The sequence below is a fragment of the Oryzias latipes genome, chromosome 16, assembly GCF_053564925.1.
Source record: "Oryzias latipes strain Hd-rR chromosome 16, Olatipes_Hd-rR_3.1".
Classification (NCBI taxonomy): Eukaryota; Metazoa; Chordata; class Actinopteri; order Beloniformes; family Adrianichthyidae; genus Oryzias; species Oryzias latipes.
This window is the reverse complement of record NC_136252.1, coordinates 35,097,780-35,110,110: the sequence shown is the minus strand read 5'-3', so window position 1 is coordinate 35,110,110 and position 12,331 is coordinate 35,097,780. Positions and strand designations below refer to the sequence as shown.

At 52.3% G+C, this 12,331-nt stretch overlaps 1 protein-coding gene across 1 annotated transcript; it reads left to right on the top strand.

Moving 5' to 3' along the window:
- The first annotated feature begins 4,319 nt into the window (after positions 1 to 4,319).
- Positions 4,320 to 11,999, top strand: scn1ba (sodium channel, voltage-gated, type I, beta a). The gene is made up of 7 exons (XM_011485848.3): positions 4,320 to 4,592; positions 4,770 to 4,954; positions 8,261 to 8,433; positions 9,684 to 9,921; positions 10,868 to 11,009; positions 11,130 to 11,204; positions 11,307 to 11,999. The coding sequence occupies exons 2-6, from the start codon at positions 4,897 to 4,899 to the stop codon at positions 11,197 to 11,199; spliced, it is 681 nt and encodes a 226-aa protein (XP_011484150.1). The 5' UTR covers positions 4,320 to 4,592; positions 4,770 to 4,896; the 3' UTR covers positions 11,200 to 11,204; positions 11,307 to 11,999.
- Positions 12,000 to 12,331: the final 332 nt, after the last annotated feature.

Genomic DNA, 12,331 nt, shown 5'->3' with positions numbered 1-12,331 from the left:
ATGCAGGGGTTTGTCCTCCCATGAGGATCTGTCCTCCAGCACTGTATCCTCTGTTCTCCATTGCCTGAGACATTCATTGAGCACACTGTCAGTTGGGGCCTTGAGCTTGATGTACTCATGCATCTTGGATGTTTCATCCTGGATAGTGGCTTCTACGCTCACTAGTCCTCGGCCTCCTTCCTTGCGGCTAGCATACAGTCTCAGGGTGCTGGATTTGGGATGGAACCCTCCATGCATGGTGAGGAGCTTTCGTGTCTTAACATCCGTGGTCTGTATCTCTTCCTTTGGCCATCTTATTATTCCTGCAGGGTATCTGATAACTGGCAGTGCGTAGCTGTTTATTGCCCGGGTCTTATTTTTGCCATTGAGCTGGCTTCTCAGGACTTGCCTTACTCGTTGGAGGTATTTAGCTGTTGCAGCTTTCCTTGTTGCCTGCTCCAGGTTGCCATTTGCCTGTGGAATTCCAAGGTACTTGTAACTGTCCTCGATGTCTGCTATTGTTCCTTCTGGGAGTGAGACCCCTCCTGTGTGGACTACCTTGCCTCTCTTTGTCACCATCCGGCTGCATTTCTCGAGCCCGAATGACATCCCAATGTCAGTACTGTAGATCCTGGTGGTGTGGATCAGGGAGTCAATGTCACGCTCGCTCTTAGCATATAGCTTGATGTCATCCATGTAGAGGAGGTGACTGATGTTGGCCCCATTTCTGAGTCAGTATCCATAGCCAGTCTTGGTGATTATTTGGCTGAGGGGGTTCAGGCCTATGCAGAACAGCAGTGGGGACAGAGCATCACCTTGGTATATCCCACATTTGATGGACACTTGTGCAAGTGGCTTCCCATTGGCTTCAAGGGTGGTTTTCCAGAGCTTCATTGAGTTTCCTATGAAGGCTCTTAGAGTCCTGTTGATGTTGTACAGCTCCAAGCATTCAGTGATCCATGTGTGTGGCATTGAGTCATAGGCTTTCTTGTAATCATTACAGGCTGTGCACAGGTTGGTGTGTCATGACTTGCAGTCTTGAGCGACTGTTCTGTCAACCAGGAGTTGGTGTTTGGCTCCTCTGGAGTCTCTACCAATGCCCTTCTGTGTGTTACTCATGTATTGATCCATGTGCCTATCATTGCAACTTATGGTTGCAATGATGCCTGACATGAGCTTCCATGTTGTGGAGAGACAGGTTATTGGCCGGTAGTTGGATGGGACTGCACTCTTTGAGGGATCCTTCTGGATCAGGATCGTTCGCCCTTCTGTTAGCCATTCGGGGTGAGTCCCATCTCTTAGCAGCTGGTTCATTTGTGCTGCCAGGCGCTCGTGGAGTGCTGTGAGCTTCTTAAGCCAGTGGGCATGTATCATGTCAGGGCCCGGTGCTGTCCAGTTCTTCATACCAGAGACTCTTTCTCGGATGTCTGCCACTGTGATGGTTACTGGATTCTGGATTCTGTTCAGGGAGGTTGCTATGTTCTTTTCTCAGAGAGACCAGCCACTGGGCATTTCTGTGATGTGCTGCCTCTTTCTCCCATATGCTCCTCTCCAGTACTGTTCAGTTTCTAGCCTTGGTGGGACTGCTCGGCTGTTTTGACCCTGCCACTGAGCGTACACTTTCGCAGGTTGAGTTGCAAACAACCTGTTTATTCGTCTGGCTTCATTGTCTCTTGTGTACCTCTTTAGGCGGCTGCTCAAGGCTAGGAGCCTTTGTTTGGCAGTTTCCAGTGCTTCAGGTATGGGCATCTGGCTGTATCTCTTAGGTACTTGCTTTCTCATTTTACCTCTTTGAGCCTCTGTCAGTTTACTCACATCCCTCAGAGCTGCCTTTATTTTGGCCTCTAACCGTTGCATCCGTGGTGGGTATTGTTTTCTCTCATGGTTGCTCGTTTAGCCAAGTTTCCTGTTTCTATTTCTTTATTCTAGTATCTTCCTCCAATTTTTGCTGCTTAACTCCTCCTACAATTTTTCATCTATTTGAACCATTCAACTATTCAAATGTTCAGCTCTTTCATCTTTTTCCAGCTGTGACTTTTGGTCCTTCAAATCCTTGAACTTTTCCAGATATTCCAGGATTTCTGCCTCCACTGAAATACATGGGGAATCCCTGGTGCAGAAGCTCACTGGTTCGATACCCGTCTCTTGCATTTTTCACAAACATATTTTTTTTTCTGTCAGCTTTGATTATTTCTGTATTTAATTTCATTTATTTATTTGCCAATTATTACCCTGTAACAATATAGCAACGCTGAATTTTCTTGTGGAAATGCAGCTCCTTCTAGATTTATTTCTGTTTTTATTCTTGTCTCGGGTTAATGCGGGACAGTGAGCCTTGATGTCTGAATGATGTCATGAACCCAGACAGGGAGACATGATTACCGACGTTTTTGCAGAACTCTTCATCATCAATAAACCTGATCTCTCAGTAGCCGTGTCTTCCATGCATTGTAAACGGCAAAAACACGGACACCGCTCCATGTAGCGATTAGGATAAAGACATTAGCTGGAAGCTCCACCCACTCCCGTCAAGCTCAGGACCACATTTTTGGACAGGCGGCGAGCAGAGGATTCGCTGCGCTGCGAAAGAGACGGCTGAGTTTAGTGTGAACGCGGCTTTAGACAGAAGAAACGTAATAATAATAATGCAAAAACATTCTGATTGAATTATAGACGTTTTTGCGGTTTGGGCTGTGTGTCTGTGTGTATTTTGTGTTCTGCTGCGGGCCACAATGACAAAAACCCACAAAAGACGAAACCAGCAGAGACTATAATCTGACCAGAATAATCCTAAAATAATCCTAATCAAAATCATATTCAGGGAAAACACACAGAAATGTTTAGTTTCCTCTTGGACCTCATGGTGGCAGCATCGCTCCACCTCCTCACCGAAGAACAACTGATTGAACTGAAGTCCTTCATTTTTAACAGAAGAATAGATTTAGGTTCAGATTCTGAGCAGAACAGTCGGTCCAGTCCTGGACTCCTGAGGAACAACCACCAAAGTTCTTCTGGATCCAGATTCAGCGTTTCTGCAGTGAGAGTTGTAGGTCCATGAAGCTGCTGGAAACATCTGCAGACAGAGGTGGAGGAAGTGGGGAGGTGGAGGAGGCGGGGAGGTGCCGGAGGTGGTGGAGGAGGCGAGGAAGTGGAGGAGGCGGGGAGGTGGCGGAGGTGGTGGAGGAGGCGAGGAAGTGGAGGAGGCGGAGATGGCGAGGAGGTGAAGGAGGTAGAGGTGGAGGAGGTGGAGGAGGCGGAGGAGGCGGGGAGGTGGAGGAGGTAGAGGAGGCGGGGAGGAGGCGGAGGTGGTGGAGGAGGCGAGGAAGTGGAGGAGGCGGAGATGGCGAGGAGGTGAAGGAGGTAGAGGTGGAGGAGGCGGGGAGGTGAAGGAGGTAGAGGTGGAGGAGGCGGGGAGGTGAAGGAGGTAGAGGTGGAGGAGGCGGAGGAGGCGGGGAGGTGGAGGAGGCGAGGAAGTGGAGGAGGCGGAGATGGCGAGGAGGTGAAGGAGGTAGAGGTGGAGGAGGCGGAGGAGGCGGGGAGGTGAAGGAGGCGAGGAAGTGGAGGAGGCGGAGATGGCGAGGAGGTGAAGGAGGTAGAGGTGGAGGAGGCGGGGAGGTGGCGAGGAGGCGGGGAGGTGGAAGAGCTTCTCTGAAGCCCGGTTGGCTTCGCGCTGCTCAAAAGCTCCAACAGCCAGAAACCCGACAACCATCCAGAGTCGAAGAGAGAAAAAGGAAAAGTTTGGAGTTTTGTGGGGAAAGTTTCTGGCTGTGAGGAAGGAGAATTGAGAAGGTCCGGTTCCGGTCCTCCAGAACTGACGCTCAGACTAAACACCCTGGAGCAGAGAAGTTCTCCAACTGGATTCTGGGATTCAAGAGATCCCAGATGTCGGGATGGATTCTAATGATCTGGATCTGAGACTTCATCTGATGAAGGTTTCACGCCAGCGTCTTTGGGTAGAGGCAAAGTTTTCCTGCAGCATTCTGGGAGCAGAGTCCAGAAAGCAGCTGTGACGTCATCCGGAGCCTCAGCTTCTCACCTGCAGAGGATGACTGACAGCTGGAACCTCCGAAGAATCACCTGAGAAGCTGCAGAAACACGTTTCTCATTTTTACAAACTAAATCTGCGTCTTCTTCTTCAGATCTGCAGACATTGTTCTTTTATCATCACATCTTTAAAATTCGGCATAAACTTTTTTTTTCTTGTTTACGTTTTGAAGCACGTGGGGAATTTTTTGCCAAGAAGCGCCCTGTTGAATCGCTGTTGTCATAGCAACGGCTCCATCCTTCTGGCCCCTCCTTCCCTTGCTGCCCCCTCCCACCCACCCACTCCACCCCACCTCACCCCTAACCATCCCACAGAGCGATGCGCGGCATCCCTGCGCGGACACGGAGGCGCGTCTTCGAGCGGAGAGGACCTGGACCCGTTCTCCCCCCGGACCCGTTCTCCTCCGCCCGTTGCCTCCCGGCGCTCAGTAGAGGCGGAGCTTCTGGATCGTTCTGAGGGATCGGACACCTGTCAAGTTCTGGACGGGTTCTATACACTCACCAACGCGCGCGAAAGGCTCCGGAGCGCGCGCGCGCACGTGGCTCAGCTCGGAACTTTACCTGCGGAGGCATGTAACTACACGCGTGCAGATTTGCACCGACAGCATTTACGCTCACGCGGAAGGACTCACGTGCGCGCTGTCGTACTCGTGTGACCTTTGCCTTCATCACAGTCTTCCTTCGTGACCTTCATCGTTCTTCTGTCATCAAGAGGACTCTACTCTGATCAGAGGCTTTCTTTTCAGGTTCCCTCAAAGGACCCCCCCCAAAAGCTGGATCAACAGCGGGAAGCCACGCCCAGCAGCGCCCCTCCCGGATTCCGTGTTGGTTCTGAAGTTCCTTACTGCGCGCGCGTTTCACGCTGCCGTCAGGATGTGTGCAGCACGTGACCCTCTGCTGCTGCTCCTTCTGACCCTTCTGGCTCTTCAAGGTGAGTGGGGTGGCCCCGCGTTGCCATGGTGACGCGTGTGCGTGCTGTGTGCGTGCTTCAGGATAACCCTTCAGGTTTTGTGATCCTGCAGCTTCAGGAGGTCTCCTCAAGGTTCCCTTCAGGTCTGTGATGTGTGGAGCTGTGGAAAGGTCACGACCTCTGAGCGATCCTCTGTAGAAGCAGATCCATCATGGAGCTGCAGAACATCAGCACCATGACTCTCATGATGACAGCTATGACCCCCAAAAAACAAAAATACCTCCAGGCCGTGGTGCTGCCCCTTCTTGAGGATCATTTCAGACGTTAATAGCCCCCCCATAAACACACACACTCACACATCCACCTCACATGGAGCGGGTGTGGCCCACAGACGCAGGAACACCTGAAGCATCCACGGCTGTCACCGTCCTGACCGTGACCCCCACAGCAGAAAGAGTCCTGGGGGAGCAGAGATGGTGAGGGGGGCAGTTTGGATCTAGACCAGCAGGTTTCAGCTTTTTTTTTTTTTGAGGACAGGCAAAAACAAACAAACAAACAAACAAACAAACAGGACTTGGAGTCCATTTCTGCCTGTTCGCAGTGAAATCCATTAAATCCAGTTCTAGAGTGCCGATGAAACCAAAACCACAACAGAGAGTGACGCTTTGGAAAAGCTAGAGCTGCAGATGAAGAAACAGTTTTATCAAAACACCAACCCCCCCCCCCCCCCCCCCCACTGTCATTAAAGCAGCAAGTTGGAGCGTTCTAGTGGAAATTAAATTAAAGTTACATGGACATGGGCGGTTTGGCCTAGAAGAACTGCAGAAAGAAAAAAAACTTTTTTTTGGGCACCCCGACAAGATTGCACCCTGGGCCACCGCCCACATGACCCACAGGAAAAACCGCCACTGACCTGATTTCAGAGAAAAGAGTCAACCGCCTCACATTGGCTAAACGGTTTTGCAAAAGAGGATCAGGAAGTGTTGTGGAGCTGGAGGAGCTTCTGTCAGGACTCCTCTGGTTCTTCTCCTGAAGAAGCTTTTCCTCTGTTCTTCCCGCCGCCGCTTCCTCCTACGGAGCAGCAGGAGGCTCCTCGCCGTCTGAAGGAGGACAGGGGATCTCTGCAGCTGCAGGAACGCCTGCTTGGCGCCCCCACTGGGGGGCTCATCCCCCCCACAGAGGCAGTCAGGGCCCCCACAGGGGGGCATCTTCACCATGAAGGAGGGCACAGCTCCTACTGAAACGCTCTAAAGGAGGCTGAAATGAAAGGTGGAGAAAGTTTGGAGAAAAGGGAAATTCTCTGGAAGAATCTGGATCAGCCAAACCCCCCACCAGAGGAACCACCTGCTTTTTCCAAGAGGTAGAAATAGGCCCCGCCTTCTTTTCTGGACAGGTGCAGGGAGAGGAGGAGCTTCCTCCAAAGGAGCGTGATCGTTTCCACGGATTCACCAAAGTGCTCCGAACGTCAGAAACTCAGGAAACAGATTTAAAAACGCTTTTCCTCTGAGGATCAGAGAGACTTTCTGTTCATGTCAGCAATTATGGAGAATAGAGGACAAGAACAAAGACTTGATTCCAGCTTTCATCACCTCAAAGAGCAGAAACATCCTCTCCAACCCAAAGGATCAAATTTCACTAAATGAGCTCCATTTAAAATTCAAGGAAAATCCAGACCATCAAGAACATTCTAAGGCCTGAAGCTGGACGCCATGGAGGGGCGGAGTCTCTTCTCTGTGAAGAAATGGGAATTGTTTGAACTCTCATCATGGAAAGAGCAGAGCATGTTCTAGAAAGTGAAGGAATCCCTGTGCACCAGGGAGGAGGATGTTGATCAGATGCTCCTGATAATCCAGGAGGATCTCTGTGGTCACCGGAGGCCCGTCCCGCCGAGGCTCTCTCCTTAATGGGGGACCATCCGCTGATGCCAGCGATTAACCAAAATCTAATCCTAATCTGCTGCTTCTGGGATTTCTGTTGCATAATCCTGAACATCTGTGTGCTGCAGATGTGCTGCTGCTGTCGCTGCACTTTGTTGGCGCCGAGCCGTCATGTCTTTTCTCCGTCTTCTGCCGCGTCAGCAGCGTCTCCTCCTCCTGTCCTCCTCCTGTCATTCTGCTGTTGTGATGCGTCTCCTCTGTCTGTCTGCCCAAGTTTCCTTCAGCTCTCTTCTCCTGTCCCGAACCTGCGGCTGCAGAAAGCCGTCAGTCCAAACCTCTGTGTGTCCTTGTGTGTGTGTCCTTGTGTGTGTGTCCTTGTGTGTGTGTGTGTGCGTGTTCTGCAGTGTGGCAGGAGGAGGTGGCCGTCTGTGGTGGATCTCCAGCGGTGGAGGATTAGAGCTGACAGCTGCTGCAGAGCCCGGTTCTGCTGCAAAATATTTTCTTTTACAACTTAGAACGTTTTGTTTGCAGTCTGGTGGCGTAAATATGTCTTCATGTGAACCAGTTAGAACCGGTTCTTGCTGCTCGTTTAGTGGAATTGCAGATCACATTCGGGTGAAGAGAGGAAGAGGAGGGAGATTAGATGTCAGAATATATTCCAGATTAAGATTCCGGCACAAACACAAAGACTCAGAGAGGACGATCATCTGGGACTCGTCCTGGTCTGAATCCCAAAGACTCGGTTCTGCATCAAAGCCCGTTTCACGGATCATGTGAGAAGGTTCTGTTCTTCATTCCTGAACTCTGGACTAAAGAGGAAGAAGAGGGTCTTTGGTGGGCTGGATGAAGAGTTCTGAAGGTTTCCAAGCTCAGGCTCTGCAGGTTCTGCAGGTGTGGGGTTCCTCTGGGGGGGGGGGGTCTGGAGTGAACTGCATGACTTCCTGGTTGAATCTGTGACAAAGATGTTTTGTCTCCTAACTTTTCCTGTTCCCTCCTTCTTCTCTGTCTCCTTTTTCTGCAGTGTGTCAGTCCCCCCCCCCCTCGTATACAGATTTGTTAGCGCTGGTGTGATCAGAGTTTCCTGCCCCCCCCCCCCCCCCCCCCGGTGGGAGGTGGGGGGCTGATGAGGCCTGAGCGGGTGGACCTGCAGGTGTGTTGCTCCTGGCTGATGACAGGAATGCGTGAGGATGATGATGATGAAGAGTGGCATATATAGGCCCGCCTCGCTATATATGACGTCAGCTGACGCGCTCAGCACGCCACACGCTTTATTTCCCCTCAGTTTCACTCGTCCACGCAAACCTTTCACGTGAAGCCGTGAGCGGAAATAAAAAAAGCAGAGTGACGGGAGGGGGGGACGCACGCACGCCCCTCCCCCCACTCTGAGCACGCACGCTGACACGCCCCCTGCGCCCAGACAGCAGCCCACTCACGCCCCCCCTCTTTGCAGCGCGCGTGTGCGGCGGCGCATGCGTGGAGGTGGACTCGGACACGGAGGCCGTGGTCGGCGACGGCTTCCAGCTGGGCTGCATCTACTGCAAGATGAGGGGGGAGGTGCGCGCCAAGGCCAGCGTGGACTGGTACTACCGGTCTTCAGACGAGCGGGAGAAGGGGGACGTCCAGGTGAGTGTGGGGGGGTTGTTACGTCACACAGGCATCATGAAAAAAAACGAGGAAAACCTGGACACTGACTGGCAGGTTGTGGGTTCGAATCCCTGGATGAGTCAAACCAAAGCCTTTCAGCATGAAGGGGGGGCATTGGGGGAGTTGAGCCTCCAAGTGGATCCCCCAGGGGAGGTGTCGCCGGCGACACGTCACACGACCTTTGACCTTCAGTAACTCTGTGACCAATCAACATGAAACAGCTGATTGGTCACAGAGTTACTGAAGGGCAAAGGTCATGTGACGTCTCGCCGGCGGGACGTCACATGACCTTTGACCTTCAGTAACTCTGTGACCGATCAACGATCAGCTGATTCTGACAAAAGCAGCGGTCTGTATCGGCTTTGCAGCGATGTGTGGCACAAAGCACCAGAATCCCGCTGGTGGCGTGAACGGCTGAAGAACATCTACACTAGATCTGCAGCTCTGGGATTTAAGGGGTAACTCTGACTCCACGTTTTTTCCGACTCCGGTTCCCGCTCTGGAACAGCTCTGGGTTCTCTTTGCTGCTCCGTCTCCTCGGGTTCCAGCTTCATGAGAAGGGGGCGAACGCCTCTCCTCTGAGAAGGTTTGGGTTTGTTTCCAGGTCGTTCAGGAAGCAGGATCTGAGAAGATCCGGAACCGACCCTGAAGCAGGTGGATCTGTGGAAGTGATGCTTCCTAAAGGAAGGAATCCCGTCTGGGCTTCCTTCCTACAGTCGTGAGGATCTCAGGTTCACTGAGATGTTTCAGAGAAGCTGAAAGCATCTGAAGCTGAAACCAGTCTGGCTCCTTTGTCTGACGTTAGATTTTGAACACTGCCGTCGGTTCTTCGGAGGAACGCCGCTTTCCTCCTGGAGCAGCTTCAGGAAGGCGGCGAGGCCCCCCCCCGCCTCCAAACGGAAGGTTTTGCTTCCACCGTTGGAAGTTTCCAGAACATTTTCTGCTGCTCCTCCGTCTGTAATTGTGGATTCGTGATGGGAGCGGCTCAGCTTTCATGACGGGCTCCTCATGATGCTCTCTGGGTGGGGAGGGGCCATTAAAGCCATTAGGCTGTAATGGAGCAGCAGCAGCAGGGGGGGGTGTGCTGAGGGAGGGGTGCAGCTTCTCGGAAGCTGAAATGTGATCTGTGGCGGTCTGAGAGCATCTCCTGTCTGAGGCTTCGCCGCAGCTTCGGTGTTCCAGGCGGATCCGGTTTCCGGCCGCCGCGTAACCGTCCTCCTCTGTTCCAGATCTACAGATACCAGAACCAGCGCGGCGAGATCATGGACCCGCGGTTTGAGGACCGGCTGGCCTGGAACGGCAGCAAAGGCACCGACGACCTGCAGGACGGCTCCATCTACATCCTGAACGTGACCTACAACGACACGGGGACGTACACGTGCAACTTCACGCGCACGCTCACCTACAACTACTACGAGGTCCAAGCCAACAACACCAAGACGGTCCAGCTGAACGTGGTGCCGCGGCGTAAGGCGGCGTCCGTCACGCACAGCAGACACGCACACATTTCTGACTCCAGCAGGGAAACCAGGAGTCCATGTTTGTCTGGCTCCTGTCTGAGGGGGCGGGGCTTCCTGATCTGCCGTCAGATGTGGTCAGGTGTTTGGTTCTGACTCGGTTTTAGAACAGAGAGGTGCTGCGCTTCAGCTCTGCACTGAAGGTTCAGCTTACTCATCATATGACGCTCAGCAGGCTCCGCCCACACTTTGTGACCACAATACAGAAAACCACGACCGCCGCCCATCCCCCCATCTGCAGGGAGAAGCGAGCAAAGCTGGTCTCAGTTCATTTGACGAGCTGCACAAACATCACAAAGCAGAGCAGCTGCTTCGTCTGCTGATCAAACAAGGCGAGCAGCGACGCACAAAGCCGATGCACAAAAGCACAAACACACAACCCTAGAGACGGAGGAGGGGTGAACACCTTAAACCTGTAGGACAGTTATTTTAATGCTCATTCTGCTTTCGCTGAAAACCAAAGTTCCATTTCGGCTTCTGTGCCTCATAACTGAGCCAGAAGGTTTTACAGTGGGCGGAGCCTAAGTCTTCCTGCTCCGCCCCTTTCTGATCATCCACCTGCAGACCAGCAAATCCATGTTTTCCTGGTCTGAGCTGGAATCTGGATCAGAATTGGACGGCTGGATTGCCTTTTGTTGCACCGCTAATGTTAGCTTGGGGTTGTAGGGGCTGTAAGCTAGCGAGAGTGTAAACAGAGAGCTCTCAGCGACGGGGAGGGTAGGGGGCAAAATTGGGGCTCAAATGAAACTAAAACGCGAATCAACAGTTTCTTTTTAAGAAACGTCTTTTCTATTGTCCTCTGTTGACGCTAAAGCAATCAGTACTGAGACGAGCGCAGAGGCGTTCCTCAGGGTTCCTCACTCGTTCCTCACATTTTCTTTTCCCCGTCTCCTCAGTCACCAGAGGAATGGCCTCCATCCTGTCCGAGGTGATGATGTACGTCTCCATCGTCGGGCTGCAGTTCTGGCTGTTGGTGGAGATGATTTACTGCTACAGGAAGATCGCGGCGGCCGGAGAGGAAGCTCTGCGGGAGAGCGAGTGAGTGACGCCGCCCCTCTGCCCCCTGCTGGCCGGTCACATGACCAGCCTCACTCCTTCCTCCTCTTTTTTTCTCAAAAATAACCGCAGTGTTTCCGTCTGGCCCTCTTTCTCCTGCAGAGCCGAGTATTTAGCCATCGCCTCTGAGAGTAAAGACAACTGCGCCGCCAGTGTTCCGGTGGCAGAATAGCAGCGGTGCGTGAAAACGGTTTTAGCCCCCGACGTGAAGACGAGAACAAGCGTGAAGGCGTTCCTGCCCAACAGAACTCACCTGACAATGTCACCTGTTTTCTTTAGGTAAAGAAACCAAATCCACAGAGCTTCCTCCAAAGGTTCTTCCAGTCCTCCTCCTCTTCCTCCATGCAAACAGATCCAGGAGGAGCATTTCTACCAAAAGCCTTTTAGTGACTCTGGTGTGACTCTGGATTCAGGAGGAAGCTGCTCTGTGAGCTGAATGAAACTGATTCCAGGTTTATGATGCTGAATGCATGCTGACCGCCATAAACCCCAAAGCCTCTCCTCACGCCGAAGCGGTTTTCATCCTGAGCTACAGCCGGACCGATGTGGAATCCAGGTTTGGTAAACGTGCATGAAGACGCTTTCAGGTCCTGACGAACCTCTGCAGGTTCTGTATGCTGAGCATGCAGCAAGCTCCGCCCACATCTGCATTTAAACCAGCGCCTTACTGACCGCATGGCTTTGCAATCCCACAACCCGACGGCAGAAGAGGAGGGGGCACCGATGAAGGTTTAGGATGAAGAACTCGAGGACAGGAACCGCAAAGACAATCCAGACTCTCATCCACAGAATTCCTCTGAAAACCTGCCTTCTTCATCTCATCCTCATCCTCCTCCCTGTGTCTCGGTGTTCCAGCCCAGCCCGTCTGACAGAACCGGGCCTGATCTTCAGAATGCAGCAGGAGCAAACAAATGCTGTGGTTTCCCTCCAAACGTGCAGACGTTGCCTGACAATAAAAAAACTAACCTGGAAGTTCTCCGTGTCGTTCTTCGGGAGGCCGAGTCTTCATGTTGGATCAGAACCTGTGACGGTCTCTGGACTCTTTGAAGTGGTTTCACTTCATTTTACATCAGTCAGTGATGGGGCACCTCAGGGTTACTCACCAGGCCCACTTCCCTTTCTTCACCAACATCCTCTATACCAACCAGGAATAATGTTAATATTTAATTAGATATAATAAAATGTAAGCAGCTGAATCGTCACCAAGCGCGTTCCTCATGGGCCACCGCCCTGCTTGTTCTGCAGGTAACCCTGCCGATTGGCTAGACTCAATCCGCTCAGTTTCTGATGGACTGAAACACACC